This window comes from Sorex araneus, chromosome 6, assembly GCF_027595985.1.
Source record: "Sorex araneus isolate mSorAra2 chromosome 6, mSorAra2.pri, whole genome shotgun sequence".
In the NCBI taxonomy this organism is placed as follows: domain Eukaryota; kingdom Metazoa; phylum Chordata; class Mammalia; order Eulipotyphla; family Soricidae; genus Sorex; species Sorex araneus.
In genome coordinates, this window is record NC_073307.1 from 45,765,094 (window position 1) to 45,784,107 (window position 19,014).

Below are 19,014 nucleotides of genomic sequence, written 5' to 3' on the forward strand. Positions count from 1 at the left end.
AGTCTTTGTAAATTAAGAGGATATGTGTATTCCCTTGTTAATTTGACTCAAAAAATTAAATATCTGGAATTTGACTATTGGCTGTAATCATTATTTTTATAATTAACACGCTTTTAAAATTAAAGAGTTGGATTAAAAAGAAACTGTTAACAAATGGATTTGTGCTCAGAAAGTACTTTAAAGTTGTAGCTGAGCTGATGATGTAGACTGTCTCTCCTTTAGATAAGCCTCGAATAAGGTGGACTTTGAAAATCTAATTATACCCAAGATCCCATTCCGTTGTGCTTACTCATGTGGGACCAGTCTGAAAGGCATCAAGTGGACTCACCCGTGAATCATCTCTTTAATGTAACAAAACCTTAGCTAGAAAAGTAGGAAGGATGTATCGGTTGCTAAGAAAATGTAGATCAAGAAAGTGAATAGTCTATTATTAATAAGATCTAAGTGCGACTCATATAAGTGTCACATAATTTTTGGAATTGATGGGAAGTATGAAACACGTCTTTAAGTTGGTTACAGGTCTCAATAAATACCTAAGATGTATCGAGCTCCATATAGTTTTAGAATGTAATTTTATAAAGAAGGTGGAGATCCAAACTCCCTTGATCATGTCTATATATACATCTTAGTATATGTACCCGTGCTCTGCAAAGTGTCTTGACAGAGAATCAGAGGTGGACAAAGCACCCTTGATCTGAGTGAGCCAACTAGCATCATGAAAATATCAAGTGTCTTTCTGTTCCTCTCACTGACTCTTTTCTGCTTTTTCTCAGGTGAGTTGTTTTCTTAAAATTCAGTTCCATATTTATAAGGAACCTAAAATGTTAAGTGTGTTTGTCATCATGTTTCAAACTTTGAATAATTTTGACATGGGAGACCAATTCTAAGATCATTACAATAACGATAATATTGTGATGATGAAAATGATGACATTGATAATGATAAAGTTAACTTTCATTTAGCGTATGTTAGGTTCTAGGCATGTTAAGGACTTTAAGCAATATCTGCAAAGTACATACCAAGGTACACAAAAAGTACCTAACATAATGGTGAGGACAAAGTAAGTATTTAAGAAATACCATTATAAAAGTTTAGTAGGAATAATACTAGATTGTACTCAGACGTGAATATTCATCCTGCTTCAGCTTTGACATTTCTTACAGATGAAACTTTGGGAAAATATTTTCTCTTCCCTTCAGATAAAAACAAGTTAAAAATGTTATAATGATGATAAAATTATAATAATGAATTTTTTTCTTGGTTACAAAATGACTTGGAAAGGTTGCAATAATATAGCCTTCCAGGACTTATTTGACTTTCATGTGAATTTCCTAATAATCTGTATTTTAGTTACCAGTCATACTGCTGTAATAAGGTTGGTCAGCTCAACCTTAACATGATCATTGTGGGAGATGGTTAACTTCCTACTAAATATAAATTATTTTTTCCTTATTTCCAGTAATAGTATACTAGGTTTTTCTAACTATCTTATCATGATGGTTAACAAACTCTGGAGGACTGTATTTATTCATATACTTCTATAGTAAATTTAATTTGAGTTTTATATGTATAAGTGATGCAGGAAATAGGAAATCCATAGAAATAAGCAGAGATGAAAATTTGAGCAGGGTATAGCAGGTTTAAACCCCAAATTATTATTTTTTCAATATTGTAGCTAGCCATTTTAGTTAAAATTGCATGAAGTCATAAAGATGGAGGAATAGATAGAAAATTCTGTTAAAAATGTTATTATTTATTGTTGATTTAGAGGAATGTAGTACAAGAAATGAATCAGAAGGATAATGAGTTTTTGCTCACCAGTCTAGATTTTTGCCAGTTCATTAAAATTTAATGTAGAGAACAGAGAAGCAAGTACTGTCCTAAAGAATAAGAACATTGAACATAAGAACATAAGAACATTGGTCAAGGGTCTTGAATGCTTTAATAGTACAAGGGTAAGGTAACTGTGTACATCAAAACCTTAAGAATCAATACTATTAAAGGAATACACTCAAACTACAATAAATAATTTTTCAAAATAATGAGTTTGCTGAAGAGACAGGGTGAGTATGGGAGGAACTTTGGGACATTGATGGAGGGATGCTGACATTGGTCCAATATTTTAACTTCAAACTGTTGGTTGGAGTTGAAGTATTATATGCTTGGAACTTTATTATTTAATGTTTAAAATTCATAGTGCAAAATAAAAATGCATGAAAATGAAAGAAGAATAAAGCAACAAGGTTAATCCCTTCTCCAACTGTCTGTAGCAAATAAAGGCTTTGGAGATAGACAATATGCATTCTTCTTGGAATACCAAAATTAGAAAAAAACTTTCTCTTTTTGGCTCTTGGATCACAGCTATTTATGCTAAGGGATTATGCCTGGCTCTATGGGGTGCCAGGTATTGAACCTGGGTCAGCCATGCACAAGTCAAGTGTCTTTCCCACTGTACTATATCTTAGTCCCATAACTCAAAAAAACTTTTTAATCCAATTTCTCCAAAGTTAAACCAGGGATTATCATTTCATTCCCAAAGTAATAAAATGGTTGACCCAGAACTGTAAGATGATGTTCCAACTCCTTCAACTATTTCCTTTTATCACTCCAACCTCAAATAATTATTATCCCATCAGGGTTCATTTTGTCACCTCTTTTCCAAGTTTCTACTGCCACCTGTGAGGTAAGCAGAGATAAAAAAAAATAATTAAAGTAACTGTGTCTTGGCTTGTTGGAATGAACAAGACCAAATATCATTTCTGGCTTGAGTATTACACATTCAAAAATTATAGTTTGGTTTTTCTGTTGTTTTTTTCCAGGTGTCTACAGTCAAGGACAGGTTAGTGCTTACATTTTTCTATTCTTCTGACTTGGGTGATGATTGATAAATGCTTTCTGGCTAAAGGGAGGTTTGGTTATAGTTAAAAGAAAAAAGTATGAATGAACAGGTTAAATGCAAAATAATCCATGTAAGAAATTATTTTTTCTTAAGTACAATTTTAACATGAATATGACACTTTCAGATTTAAATGCCTAAATGGTAATCCTTAGAGCTGAGTAAAGTAGAATGAATATAAGTAAAACCAAGATGCATTTGTTAATATTTATGCTCTATCACAGATTTCACTGAATGGATTTGGGCAAATTAAGCATACTTTTCCAAAGCCATGTAAATGGGATAATATTACTTATTTCATAGAATTAGACCTAAGTTTTATAAACTATGGGTTCATTTGGAATATTATAAAATAATTAGTTATTAGAAATTAATGTTTTGATGTTTTAGAACAGAGATCATTTTCTTTATTTAGAATTGAAACAACTAAGAGTAGATAGTAAACTTGATTACTCTTTAGTACTTAACATACACTTATTGAACACTAACTGAAGTATAATTTAGTTTAAAAATTGGTATAACCACAGATGATATTTACTCTGGATTGCTTGACAGTGACAATGATACAGCTTTTTCCCTAACACATTTACCAAATTATTTTTAAGGTATTCTTGTTGCACACATAGTCTATATTTAAAACCCAAACTTCTCTCTGAAAATAGAGTATTTTGAACCTTGCAGGAAATGAAAACTGAGAGAATAGTAGAATGATTGCATTGACTTAACAATAAATGTTGAGCTGTTTATAGGCAGTATAACCTGGATCTGGTGGAAAGGACTCGAGACAAAAGAATATATTAAAAAAATAACAATTTCAAGGGAGAGAGACAAGTTAAGGCTTTATTCTGAGAGCAGACTGAGAAATCTGAAGAATGAGGTTAGGAAAACAGAAAAATTATAATGTAAAGCTAATCTAGGATAAAAGATAAAGAGCTATATATTAAACAGAAAAGAATAGTGAACTTTATTTTATTTGAGGGGCACACCCAGCAATGCTCAGGGATTATTTCTGACTTTGCACTCAGGAATCACTCCTGGTGGTGCTCAAGGGAAAATGTGGAATTCAGGGATCAAACCTGGCTTGGCTACTTGAAAGGCAAGGGCACCACCCACTCTACTTTCTCTCTGTCCCCAATTTTAATCAGATTGTTGAGGAGAGGTGTTCTGTACACTTCTGACCATTAGAAATTAATTTATATTTTTAAAATTTGATGAAGACTAAAGTCTAGGCAAACATCACTGACAAAATACAGTTTAAAAATATATATTCTAGGGGGCTGGAGCGATAGCACAGCGGGTAGGGCGTTTGCCTTGCACGCGGCCGACCCGGGTTCGAATCCCAGCATCCCATATGGTCCCCTGAGCGCCGCCAGGGGTGATTCCTGAGTGCATGAGCCAGGAGTGACCCCTGTGCATCGCCGGGTGTGACCCAAAAAAAAGCAAAAAAAATAAATAAATAAAATAAAATAAAAATTAAAATATATATTCTAAGAGAAAATAACGTGTATAAAATTCTCTTAAATAACAATAATTACTATTATTGAGAAACATGAAACATAAAAGATAATAAAAGGAGAGAAACATAAAAGACAATAAAAAGATTAGAGAATAGCTAGTTGGATACTCTGTAGAAGCCAAAATATATGAGTAGCACAATCCTAACTAAATCATGAAAATGACTATAAATACTCTGTAGATTTACCTTGAAGCAATCAAATTCTTGGTAGTTTCAGGAGAATGAAAGGATGTGAAACAGAGAAAGTAAAGACACAGTTAGCTTAAGAAAATTGGTATGATAAGAAAATAGCAGATTTAGCCACATAAACAGTTTCCTCAGTATAGTAAAGGAAAAGAATTTAACTCTATAGCACATGATGTGTGTGTGTGTGTGTGTGTGTGTGTGTGTGTGTGTGTGTATGTGTGTGTGGCAGTGGGGGGGGCATTTGCAAATTTTTATTGCCTTTACTTTGGAACTAGAAACACTAGAATCAAATATAAATTACACTGATGCTGCAGTTTATTAAATGACCATATAAACTAATTTTTCAGTTAGCTTAAATGAAATTATAGTCACCATTAACAAAGGTGATCCATCTGTCTGGTCATTTCTATTCCAGATTATTTTAAGCAGTTGTATTTTGAAGAACCACCAGGGGTCAGGAAGGTACTAAATTCTGATACTCAATACCTAGTCTCAGGAAGCTGGACTGCCAAAGGACAGATGGAGGTGCTTGTTAAATCACTAATTTAATAGAAATATTAAAAACAAGGGCTGGAGCGATAGCACAGCGGGCTGGGCATTTGCCTTGCATGTGGCTGACCTGGGCCAACATGGGTTCGATTCCTCTGCCCCTCTCGGAGAGCCTGGCAAGCTACCGAGAGTATCTTGCTGCATGGCAGAGCCTGGCAAGCTACCCATGGTGTATTGGATATGCCAAAAACAGTAGCAACAAGTCTCATAATGGAGACATTACTGGTGCCCACCCGAGTAAATCGATGAGCAACGGGATGACAGTGACAGTGATTAAAAACAAAATAGAGTAAAAAATTATGAACTACCAAAGTTCTTAAATGTGCTTCAGTTACATTGTTAATGTTCCTATTAGCTGTATTTCTCTTAGCAGGCTTTGACATTCTTGATGGTTTTGCAGTATTTTCATAAGATTTATTATTGAAAGAATCACATTGCCAACCTCCTGATAAGGATAAAATAACTTTTGTTTATTTGTTTATTTGGTTTGGGGTCATGCTCAAGGTTGACACTTGGCTTTTGTCTCTGGGCTCAAAGATCACTCCTGGCGGTGCTAGGAGAGGCAGAACCTTGTAGGGTGCCAGTGATCAAACCTCTAAAATCTAAACAGCTGACTTTTCAGTGAAAACAATGCATGTCCAGACTGAGGGTGTTTGTAGGACTATCTTTCCACCTTAAAAGTTTTCTCCTTAAGGCATTTAGGAGACTGAATGAAATTTCTGTGAATCCATTTGAAGTAGCCTCATGTTCTGTAAGGCTTCAGGATTGCCTTATAGATGAAATTAGACCCCGTTGGATTTTGCTCTTGAATTACGTTAGTTCCATAGCCCTCTTGCAAATGTTTCATTGCTCTGACTTGAACTAACTTCATTCTTGTTTCAGAGTCAGTTGTTTAGATTTTTAAAGGAGTCAAATCCTTTTAAAATGAAAAGTAAAAAAAAAATTGTGGTCAGTCATGAAAAGCATAAAGTTCAGAAAACCTAGACTACTTACTTCTTTTCAAGGTATTGGGTCTGTGATCTCTTTATAATCCCAAATCTGATACCATTTATTTTACTCTTGTTTCACAGTAAGGATTTTTGACTGGCTTTGCAAAGTTTTCTGTCACCTTCCTGAAATCCTGGGAATCTCAGAGATGGCATTTTCTGTGCCCAGCTATAACACTGATATTTCTCACACGGTGCATTAAAAGGAAACTCTAAATATAAGGGTTGAAGATTTGGTCAATAGTTACTGCTTCTCCCATCCAAATTTTTCTACCCTCACCCAAAGAATTGAAGAGTTAAGTGCTTTATTTAAACCACTCACTGAATAAGGTCTCTGACTACTGAATCTTGGGCCATCAAAACTGGAAGGTTCCTTCTACTTGATGTTGCATTTCTAAGAGTAAGAGAAGCTTTATGGAGTATAAGAGCTGCAGTTAGGGGGTTAGGGAAGGCTTGAAATTATAAGTTTAGTTTTTGCCTTCCTAACCCAGGACTATATAAAATATTCTATATTAATTTTCTACAAAACACATATGAACACATTTAACCTTATAAAAATCCTGGGAATGAGGCACGAAAGCTGTTTAAAATATTTTTTTAAGTTGAGAAAATAGAGGTACACAAAATAAATGCTTTATCCAAAGTAAGAGAGCAAGTCGGTGGCAAATATCAGAATGAATTCTTCTGATCTTCAGTTTAATTCAAGGAACATGGAAGCCACTACAATTTGAAAGTCTGAAATGAATTTTTTATTTGGTCAATTTGGTTTTGTTTGATGGAAATTTCTTCCTCTTCTATCATTCCAAGGGTGGGACCAATAAGAAAGGAAAGAGGCCATGGGGAGGGAGGTGGATTCTAGAAATTTTCCCGGTTAATGACCACCACAAGTGCCACTTCCTTATCTGTTTTCTAAAGGAGAAAGACGCCCATATTACAAGATCAGAAGGTCGGTTTCCACGTGGCTTAAGGAGGCGTCTCCTTCAAGTAAGAGACTTTATTTTTTTCTCACAGATCTGAGTACAGAAATACACACATCTGACTGACTTTCCCTTTTTCCTCACTTGCCTCAGTGTTTTTCTCACTGTGGTACGCATCACACATTGTCTTGTCATCATCAACATTCTACTTTTGCTTTTCTAATGAAAGTAAGTGCTGAGTTCTTATAACAGTTCCTCTTTTCACCAATAATACCCAGCACTATTGTCTTCTAGATGTCAGTTACACAGAGACAATTTGAGATAAATAAAAGTGTTGATGATGATTGTACTGGAGCGATGGCACAGCAGGTAGTGCATTTGCCTTGGACGTGGCTGACCTGGGTTCGATTCCTTCTTTCTCTCTCTCGGAGAGCCCAGCAAGCTACAGAGAATATCCCACCCGCATGGCAGAACCTGGCAAACTCCCTGTTGGCATATTCAATATGCTACAAACAGTAACAACAATTCTCACAATAGAGACTTTATTGGTGCCCGCTCAAGCAAATCAATGAACAATGGGTTGAGAGTGTTACAGTGTTACAGTTGATGATGATTCTTAGGCTTACTGGCCTTATAATTCAGTATATAATCACCAATATGTGCACATTAATGACAAAGTAATGTTGCATTGTAATTTTCTGTAACTCAGGATGCATGTCCAAACAATCAATTTGTGTACAGACAACATGAAATTCACCATTTTAACTCAACACTGAATCTTAGCTGTCAAGAAAAAAAAATTCTCTATGAGTGTACTATCTGAAAGAGTTTCAACCTTCTATCCTTTTAGGAGAGCCAATGGGAAGGTCAGTGTTCTTGAAATAGTTTGGAAGGATGCAGGTATCTATGAAAGAATTGAAAGAAAGAGAAGTGGGAGAAAGCACAATATTGCTCAACCTGCCTAATAACACAAGTTGCCAAATTTCAGCAAAAAATGTATAAATGGTCTCAGGTGTCTTAAATCTGCTGTATCTAAAAATATTTTAGCACTTCAAATGTTTTGCTTCCCTAGGCAACCGTTAGAGAGATTTGTCAGTTCATAAAGCTTTTCTAATGTCTATAGATATTCTGAATGTAAGGGATACATAGCAACCTTATAACCTATATAAAATTTTTATGTTTTTTTGTTCTGTCCATGAAGATGGCTTGAAAACCAACTTTAGTACATAGTTAGAATAGCAAATAGGTAATGAAAGGAGTATGTACAAACACAGGTATCTAAGCTTCCAAATAGTGTGAAATATGCTTCCAAATCACTGTATCGCTGTCATTCCCTTTTTCATCAATTTACTCGAACAGGCACCAGTAACATTACCATTTGTCCCAGCCCTGAGATTTTAGCAGCCTCTCCTTACTCATCTTTCCTAACAACTGGAGGCTCTTTCAGGGTCAGGGGAATAAAACCTGTTATTGTTACTGTTTTTGGCATATTGAATATGCCACAAGGAGCTTGCCAGGCTCTGCTGCATGGCATTAATAATCTACTAATTTCTTGAAGATAAGTATCACATCTATAAATGATTAATATATAATGGCTCACTAGATATCTCAATGTTTTTGTCAGACTAGAATTAGTTTCTTCATATTAGAGTAGTTTGCATATCATGAAGTAATTGGAAAAATGAGTATAATTTAATGGAACTAGGATAGGGGTAAAATAATTAAATATTCAAATATCACTTCAATCCTTATACCTAATACAGAGTTAGTCATATTCTTGAAGCCAGAATAAAGTGACTCAAATATCATTTCCGACGAAACATTCATTATAATAAAAGTCAATGTTAAAGTTACAAACTACTTCTGAAAGAATATTTTATCTGAAGGTATATATTAGTGGAATGAGAGGTACTTCTATAGAGCCTCGTGCAATAATTATTTCGTAGTATTTGTGTGCTTCCCCAAGACTTGATGCAACCTTAGAATCTTCTAAACATGGCAGCTTGAGTAGTTATCACTACATTGTTATGTACTAAGTACATTGAGTTCAGGTTGTAACAGAAGACTCTGACATATGAGTTGAAGACATAGCTCAATGAGATAGCTCTCTGTACACAGAGCCTGGGTTTGATCTAGGCGATGTTTGGTTTCCTGAGCACCACTAGGATAAACATCTAGGAACTGATCCCATGGTAGTCCCTGAGAAGTGCTAGCTGTTGCCCCAAACCAAAATAAATAAATAAATAAATAAAAAGAACGTTGAGATATAGTACGTTAATATAAAAAACAGCAGTTTTCTTTTTCTTTTGTTTGCCTACTTTATATTAAACACTATGGTCTACAAAGTGGTTCATGATGCATTTGTTTCAGACATCTAATATTTCAACACCAATCCTACCACCACTGTCACCTTCCCCCCACCATTGTCACCATTTTCCCTACTACCCCTCATACCTGCCCCTGTATAAAAATAATTTTATATTGTTTGTTACCACTGAATGTTAAAAAAGTACTTAAAAGGAAATTTGTGAAAATTCTTGTATCTCACTATGGGGATATTAAGTCCTTGTCTGAGGGTTTACTAAGCTATGGTTGCTGCTTAGTTCTGTGTTCCTTTTAGTTGAGCTTAGGTGGTTTCCCACTCTATGACATTCCCATCTAATCCAGTGTGCTCCTACTGGGATATTAATATTGTAATGTTTGAAGATGTCTGGGAAATCCAGAATATTTAACAGTTTTATTTTTGAAGAATGGATAAATGAATGTTGCAGTCACAGGAAAACCTAACAAGCTATTGGGTAACAACTGGGAGCTCCTTGCTGTCATCATCTGGAATTCCTATCAGTACAGAAAGATTGGAATTAATGGGATGAAAGTCAAATAACCATATAAGCTCCAAACTAATCTTATGTAGAGCAATTTAGAATTAGAAATAAAAGTTGAATCTGTAGTGTTTGTCTTTCTTATATATTTAAAATTTACTATTTTGCCTTACATCATTAATTTACTCTGTTGTCCAAAGACTGTTCTGAAATACAGCCCATTGCACACAATGCACTAATGTCACAATTGATGCATTATCATTGATAGATTGATTGCGGTGAGTTTACAGACCCCAAGGTCTACTGTACCCGGGAATCTAACCCCCTCTGTGGCTCTGATGGCCAGACATATGGCAATAAGTGTGCCTTCTGCAAGGCAGTGGCGTAAGTATGATAAGCTTGAACTCTGTTTCTTAAAAATGCATTTGCAGAAAAAGATTGACATTTGCCTTCAAATATTCTAGAAAATCCTATTCATACCTCTATTAACATTAAATAAGTAAGCTAGATAAGTGGGAAGAAAACAAACAATGAGAACAGAAAACTTACATAATAAATTATAAACTATGCATAATCTTGGCTTCTTAATTTTGTATTAAATTAGACTTATGGAGCCAGAGAAATGATACAGAAGGTAGAGCACCTGACGTCCATGTAACTGTCACAGTCAGGACCCTGTATCAATACCCAGCACCACATATGGATCCTGGAGTATTGCCAGGGGTGACAGAGCCAATAAAACACTAGATCCTAAGCACTCCTGCATAGGATCCACTCTCCCACCCACCCCCAATTTTTTTAGTTCTTCTAGGAAAAGTACTCCAAAATGCATACAGAACTAATTTTCTATTTTTAATGAATTTCAGATAAAAACTTTCATTAATTTTTTTAACCAATTGTTTGCTTTTATTGCTATTGATTTGGAAAATTTGAAGCAAGTTTTTAGAAATACAATGAAGTATGAAAATTAATCAAAATCAGGAACATTACAACTTGTTAAAATTTTATTGACAAAACAGTATTTAATCCAAATTATTTCAAAACGCTTTTTATATGTAAAATTATTTCTAAGACATGATTCCTACTAATTCTTTTCTTTCAATATGATGAAAAACACCTTTAAACACAAAGTAGAGGACAAATTTATCCTTTATTATTCAGACTATTCAAATTGAACTTGTAGTAAATTCTCTGCCAAATTAGACTGGGAATGGAACTAAGTATAACAGAAAACATTAGTCACATGGGTGAGGTCCAAGAATTGATCCTGAGCTCTACAGATAAAAAAAAAGATATTCTGAAAATAACCAATCACCAACATATACTGAATTATCATGTTTATAGGTAGAGAACAGTTGCTATGAACTTTAACTTACATTATATCATTGTGTGAATTTCCAGATGGAATATAGTTTTTAATAAATAAAAGTTTACATTTACCTAATCTATCACTTTTTAGCCTGATTGCTTAAAAAGCATAAAATTATAATCCATGTTAAACTCAAATAAAAGTTATCTTTCTTTTTTTTTTTTTTTTGCTTTTTGGGTCACACCCAGCGATGCTCAGGGGTCACTCCTGGCTGTGCACTCAGGAATTAGTCCTGGCGGTGCTTGGGGGACCATATGGGATGCGGGGGATCGAACTCAGGTCGGCCACATGCAAGGCAAACGCCCTACCCGCTGTGCTATCGCTCTGGCCCCAAAAGTTATCTTTCTTTATCACTGTCATCATTTTCTCATGAGAGATTCTTCTATGGGTGTCTAAATTTCCCTCAATTTTGCCACAAAATTCCTAAACTCAGATATTCCGTAAATCCCTATAAGTAACAACTGAGATAGTGCATAATTAAAATGAATAATATTTAATAAGCATTATATACAATAATTTTTATAATAAATTTATCTATTATGACTAAAGGGCTGGAGTGATAGCACAGCAGGTAGGGCATTTGCCTTGCACACAGCCGACCTGGATTCGATCCTTCCGCCCCTTGTCAGAAGACATTATGACTAAGATTGTGACAAGGTTAGTCATGTTATGACTAATTAATACCAAACTTTTCCCAGAGGAAGAGTTGCAGGGTAAGATGAAATTTTATTTAGTGGATAATTAGTATGAAAGTCTGAAATAAAATTTGCTATTCCTAATATGGTTTCCCAATTCCTAAGTGATTGAGCTTCTCTAGCAGCATGAACCACTAACACTGAAATCTCTGCCATTATTCTCCTGGTTCTTTCAACTTTTCCATTTTTATATATCTTTACTCTGAGAATGAATGCTTGAAATGGAAAGATGTAAGACACTTTAAAATCTGAAAACCGTTCAAGACTTATGCCTTCTGAAATTTAGCCTATAAATACATTTAACTAACTATTGTCAAATTTTAGAATCAAATGATAGTCCCTGTTTCAACCTTCCCCAATTTGCTGGATATTACACCGAAAATGCATTTCTCTTTTTCACCTACAGGAAGAGTGGTGGAAAGATCAACCTAAAACACAACGGAAAATGCTGAATTAAAACCGGCACTGTGACTGTACGAGCTGGCTATTGTCATCTTGTTCCTCCTGCCTACTTTTTCTTGTCTCTAGAAAATCCCTTAAATTTATAAACACTCATTACTCTGCATAGATCTGGGGGAGTTCAAGATATATTTCTTTTGATTCATTTGTCAATAAAGTAAATGCCACAAAATCACAACCAGATTATTTGTTTTATTTTGAGACCAGGAAAATATAAAGATACACTGTCACTGTCATCCCGTTGCCCATCGATTTGTTCGAGTGGGCACAAGTAACGTCTCTTATTGTGAGACTTACTGTTACTGTTTTTGGCATATCCAATACACCATGGGTAGCTTGCCAGGCTCTGCCGTGCGGGCGCGATTCTCTCGGTAGCTTGCCAGGCTCTCCGAGAGGGGTGGAGGAATCGAACACGGATCGGACTCATGAAAGACGAATGCCCTACTGCTGTGCTATGGCTCCAGCCCATGAAGATACAAGATGGAATAATTATTTTGTTATAAACTTGAACGTTATCCTGCTCTACTATACCAATAACCACATAGTCACTGTAGAATCGTAAAAACATCTACTCCACTCACTAATTTTAGAATTTAAATGTTGATAATGGAAGCTTTTTAACCTTAGGATTAAATAAATATTATGGTTACAATAATTTAACAGTGTCTGTATTTATGTCTTTAACATAGCATTTGGTTTTTCTAATTTCAGAAAAATATTTTACATAAAAATAAAACATGTTATCCCTCTGGAAATTGTTTTTTTTTTATTTTAGTTGAATGGTGAATTTGGAATACATACTATATAGACGGTCATTATTTTTCCCCCAATATCATCATAGGATCTAACAGATAGAATGAAGCAGCAACATATACAAAACATAGTGAATATTCAGTAAATACTGGCAGAGTTTCTGAAGTAAGTAAGTTTAGAGTTAGTTAACTGATCTTAATCATGAAATGAGAGAAGTTGATCAAATGTGACCAATCCTAAGGCCTAAGGGAAGCTTAACTACTTACTGCCAAATGATGGGTGGGAATATATATATTTCCTATGGAGAGATCATAGCTTAAAGAACCAAAGAAGCTTAGAAAAATGAATGAAGTCATCATGTATCCTATTTCAATTTATATTGTTAAATTCTAGTTACTAAAGTAGTATGGTGGGCTGGAGTGATAGCACAGGGGGTAGGGCGTTTGCCTTGCACACAGCCATCCCAGGTTTGATTCCTCCGTCCCTCTAGGATAGCCCGGCAAGCTACAGAGAGTATCTCGCCTGCACAGCAGAGTCTGGAAAGCTACCTGTGGCGTATTCAGTATGCCAAAAACAGTAACAAGTTTCACAATGGAGATGTTACTGGTGCCTGCTCGAGCAAAGTAGTATGGTACTGTCATAAAAACAGACGTAGACAAATGGAAGAAGCAGAGAGAGAGAGTTCAGAAATAACTTCACATATATGCTATCAAATAATCTTTAATAAATGTGCCCAAAATACATAATATAATGGATAACATTTTTGATCAACAGATTTGGTAATTCTAGTTAATTGATGTAAAAGAATAAAATTGGATCCTTACCTTACACCATACACAAAAGTTAACTTGAAATTAGTCAAAGGAGAGAGTGGATGTTATGATAGGGGGTGTGATGTTGGAATGTTGTATTCATGAAATTCTAGCATTGGGAATATTTAGTATAAATTGCAGTGCCTTAAAAAAAAGTACAGTGTAATTTGAGCACATACAAAAAAGGTTAGTTTAAAACTTAAATTTAAGATCTTAAACATAAGATCTGAAATTGTAAAACTCCTGCAAGAGAACTTAAGAAACAAGAATTTTTTTAGTTTCTTGACATTAGTCATTGTAATTCTTTCTTGGTATTTCACAAATTCATACACAATTTGAAGGAAAAGAAACACATGATAATACATTAAATAAAAAAATGTTTCTGCATTGTACAATTTTTTGAGAGGCTTCTACTGTGATTGGACAAAATATTGAAATATATATAACATTGGTTATATATTATATATATTTTTTGTTTTATATAACATATATATATTTGTTATATATATTTGTCTAACGTTCGTTGACTTAAAGAAGGCCTTCGATTCTGTTGAGACTGAGGTGGTCATCGAAGCCCTGGCCAAACAGGGCGTTCAAGCTCAGTATATCAAAATCCTCTGCAAGCTGTATTGTGGATTCACCACCAGGATCTCACCATTCTACAAGGAAGTGATCATTGATATAAAGAGAAGGGTGCGTCAGGGTGATACCGTTTCACTGAAACTCTTCAGTGCCGCCCTTGAGAACATCATGCGATGACTGGAATGGGAAGGAATGGGAATGAAGATAGACGGTCGGCAATTACATCACCTCTGCTTTGCTGATGACAACGTTCTTATAACACCAAACATTAGCCAAGTGGCACAAATGCTGACCAACTTCAACCACGAGTGTGGAAAGGTCGGACTGCTGCTGAATCTCAACACGACGATGTTCATGAAAAACGAACTGGTCCCTGAAGCTCCATTTGCTCTCAATGGAACGAACATCTCCGAATGCAGCAGCTATGTGTACCTGGGTCGAGGAATCAACATGAGGAACACTTGGTGCCAGAACTGCGCAGGAGGAAGAGAGCAGCATGGAATGCATTCAAGAGTGTGGCAGAGGTGGTTAAGAGAACAAAGAACCTCCGACTCCGGGCACATCTTTTCGATTCCACCGTTCTTCCTGCACTAACATATGCCTCAGAGACCTGGGCCCTAAGCAAAAAGGATGAGAATGCTATTAGGGTATCCCAAAGAGAAATCGAAAGAGCTATGCTTGGAGTATCATGTCTCACTCAAGTGAGAGAAGGAATCCGGAGTTCTGACCTCCATCGATGGTCAAAAATCAGGGATGCTGTCTCGTTTGCCAAGACATCAAAAATCAGATCGGCCAGTCATGTAATGTGACTCAGAGACGACCGCTGGACTAGAGCTGTTACAGACTGGATTCCACAGGATGTCAGAAGACCTCATGGCCTCCCACCAACTAGATGGTCAGATTTCTTCATCAAATCTCTGAATGAACGATTTGACGCTCTTCCTGTTCCTGGAGCGAGCAGATATCATTGGGCTACACTCGCACATGACAGGGACAAATGGAGACATTATTGGTGCCCGCTCAAGCAAATCGAAGATCAACAGGACTACAAGTGATACAAGTGATACTTTTGTTTCTTTTGGCCACATGTGACAGTGCTCATGGCATACTCCTGGTTCTGCACCCAGGGATCACTACCGGCTGGGCTCAAGGACTTTAAGTGGTGCCAGGGATCAGTTCTGGCTCTACCCACAGTACTATCTCTCTGACCCTAATAGCCTGATTTGAAGTGGTCAAAAGGTCTGTAATACAATACCCATCAGATAAGGGGTTGATATCAATGGTATATAAAGCACTGGTTGAACTCTACAAGAAGAAAACATCCAACCCCATCAAAAAATGGGGCAAAGAAATGAACAGAAACTTTACCAGCGAAGAAATACGAATGGCCAAAAGGCACATGAAAAAGTGCTCTACATCACTAATCATCAGAGAGATGCAGATCAAAACAACCACAAGATACCACCTCACACCACAGAGACTAGCGCACATCCAAAAGAACAAAAGCAACCGCTGTTGGAGAGGATGTGTGGAGAAAGGGACCCTTCTACACTGCTGGTGGGAATGCCTACTGGTTCAGCCCTTCTGGAAAACAATATGGATGATTCTCAAAAAATTAGAAATTGAGCTCCCATTTGACCCAGCAATACCACTGCTGGGAATATATCCCAGAGAGGCAAAAAAGTATAATCGAAATGGCATCTGCACATGTATGTTCATCGCAGCACTGTTTACAATAGCCAGAATCTGGAAAAAACCCGAATGCCCTAGAACGGATGACTGGTTGAGGAAACTTTGGTACATCTATACAATGGAATACTATGCAGCTGTTAGAAAAAAGGAGGTCACAAATTTTTTATTTAAGTGGATCGGCATGAAAAGTTTCATGCTAAGTGAAATGAGTCAGAAAGAGAGAGACAGACATAGAAAGATTGCACTCATCTATGGCATATAGAACAACAGAGTGGGAGACTAACACCCAAGAATTGTAGAAACAACTACCAGGAGGTTGACTCCATGGCTAGGAGGCTGGCCTCACATTCTGGGGAAAGGGCAACTCAGAGAAGCGATCACCAACTATAATGTAGTCGAAGGCCATGTGGGAGAAGGAAGTTGCGGGCTGAATGAGGGCTAGAGACTGAGCACAGTGGCCACTCAACACCTTTATTGCAAACCACAACAGCTAATTAGAGGGAGAGAACAGAAGGGAATGCCCTGCCACAGTGGCAGGGTGGGGTAGGGGGAGATGGGATTGGGGAGGATGGGAGGGATGCTGGGTTTACTGGTGGTGGAGTATGGGCACTGGTGAAGGGATGGGTTCCCGAACTTTGTATGGGGGAAGCATAAGCACAATTGTGTATAAATCCGTAACTGTACCCTCATGGTGATTCATTAATTAAAAATAAATAAATTTATTATTAAAAAAAGAAGGTCTGTAATAGCATTTTCTAAAAAAAATAAAATAAAGCATAAAAATGGCCACAAATTATACAAATAATTTGACATCACTAATGATTGGGGAAATACAGCTCAAAGCCACACACGTATTACCACACTCCTCAGACTATTATGAAAAATCAAATATATTTGATTAATATATATAATACATCAAACATGTGACAAGTTGACAATAATGTAAAGGAAATCTTATTAATTATGTAGTAATATAAATTTGCTTAGTTGTCATGAAAAACAGTATGGAAGTTTCTAAAAAAATTCAAAATACAACATGCCATTTGATCTGTCAGCCTCTCCAAGACCCCCCCTGCAGTGTTCCGTCCTGGTGGGTTCCAGTATCGTACCTGGAGAGATGTCCAGACGTCACCAGAAATAGTCCCAGGCCACTTTCTCCCTAATTACTGATTTGCTATTGTTTTATTGAGTTGTTATTGCACCAATATTCCTATGACATGTTGCTCTGTCAGAGTAATTTTAATCTTCCATAATGAGATAGAAAAACATTTTCCATTTTTGGGAAAGGATTGGTATTAATTATTCTTTAAAAATTTGGAGAATTCACAGTGAAACTATCTGATCAAGGAACTGTCTTTGTTAGAAAGTTTATATTTTGTACTTAATTTACTTAACAAATACAGCCAAAATCAAATTTTCTCTTTCTTCATGAGATGGTTTTAGTCGGTTTTGTACTTCTGGAAACTGAAGCATTTCAATGATGTTATTTAATTTGTTCACATGCAGTTGTTCATTAGTCGTTTCTTTTGTAATTCTGTTAGTGTAAAATCACTGGTAATATTTTCATTTACATTTTTTTCATTTTATTTATTTAGGGTCCTTTGTTTAATCTGTTAATATAACTAAAGTTTTACCAATCTTATTACTATTTTCAAAGAACCAAATTTTGGCTTTGCTGATTTTTTATACAGTGGTGTCATTTTAAAAAAATTTTCATTGTGAGAGAGCCTTCATTTTAAGAATAGAAGTTTAGCTGACAAAGATTTTAGGCATTTCACTAAGCAAAATACGTTGTAGGAAACCATAGTATAAAAAGAGTTTTAAGTCAAGGCGATGCTGGGGAGGGGGGCCAAAGGAGATGCCATGGATCAAACCCGGGTTGGCCATATGCGAGGCAAACATCCTACCTGATATGCCAACACTCCAGCTTCTATTCCTCTTTTAATTTGAAATCTAACACCTAAAGATTTTTTTGTTTGTTTTATTTTGTTTTCCAAACAAGCAAAAAATCATCCTAAAGTGTACTCGGTAATGTGCTGTAAAAGTTCACACTGAACATACTCAAAACTACTTTAACTCAGCTAAGGTCATCTTTGGGCAGGAGCCATAGCACAGAGGGTAGGACGTTTGCCTTGCACATGACCAACCCGGGTTCGATTTTCCTACATCCCTCTCGGAGACCTGGGCAAGCTACCGAGAGTATCCTGCCTGCACTGCAGAGCCTGGCAAGCTACCTGTGGCATATTTGATATGCAAAAAACAGTAACAACAAGTCTCACAATGGAGACGTTACTGGTGCCCGCTCGAGCAAATCGATGAACAATGGGAGGACAGTGCTAGAGTGCAAGGTTACCTTTAATGCACTATTATTGATTTCCCTTTTCTTAGGTTTATTTATTATTATTGTCTTTGACTAGTTCAGGGTTCATTTACTGCTTCTATTTGCCTGCCTTCTTAAGTTGTAAAGCTTGCTGACTAATTTGTGTTTTTTCTTATTTTCAAATACCCTATCATAAGTATCTTCACTGTCACTGTCACTGTCATCCCGTTGCTCATCGATTTGTTTGAGTGGGCACCAGTAACATCTCTCATTAGAGACTTATTGTTACATTTTTTGGCATATCCAATACGCATGGGTAGCTCTGCCTTGCGGGCTCGATACTCTCGGTAGCTTGCCGGGCTCTCCGAGAGGGGCAGAGGAATCGAACGTGGGTCGGCTGCATGAAAGGTGAACACCCAACTGCTGTGCTATCGCTCCAACCCCATAAGTATCTTATTAT

The 19,014-nt window shown here is 36.3% G+C and overlaps 1 protein-coding gene across 1 annotated transcript; it reads left to right on the plus strand.

Moving 5' to 3' along the window:
- Nucleotides 1-715: 715 nt before the first annotated feature.
- Nucleotides 716-12,388, plus strand: LOC101541830 (serine protease inhibitor Kazal-type 6). Its single transcript, XM_004620593.1, has 4 exons — nt 716-773; nt 2,820-2,839; nt 10,141-10,256; nt 12,343-12,388. Exons 1-4 carry the CDS (start codon nt 716-718, stop codon nt 12,386-12,388), a joined length of 240 nt encoding a protein of 79 aa, XP_004620650.1.
- The last annotated feature ends 6,626 nt before the right edge of the window (nt 12,389-19,014 follow it).

Coding starts and splice junctions, on each gene's coding strand:
- LOC101541830 (XM_004620593.1), top strand. CDS start 716: ATGAAAATATCAAGTGTCTTTCTGTTCCTCTCACTGACTCTTTTCTGC. Junction 2,840..10,140: donor GTGTCTACAGTCAAGGACAG/GTTAGTGCTTAC, acceptor TATCATTGATAG/ATTGATTGCGGTGAGTTTAC. Junction 10,257..12,342: donor GCCTTCTGCAAGGCAGTGGC/GTAAGTATGATA, acceptor TTTCACCTACAG/GAAGAGTGGTGGAAAGATCA.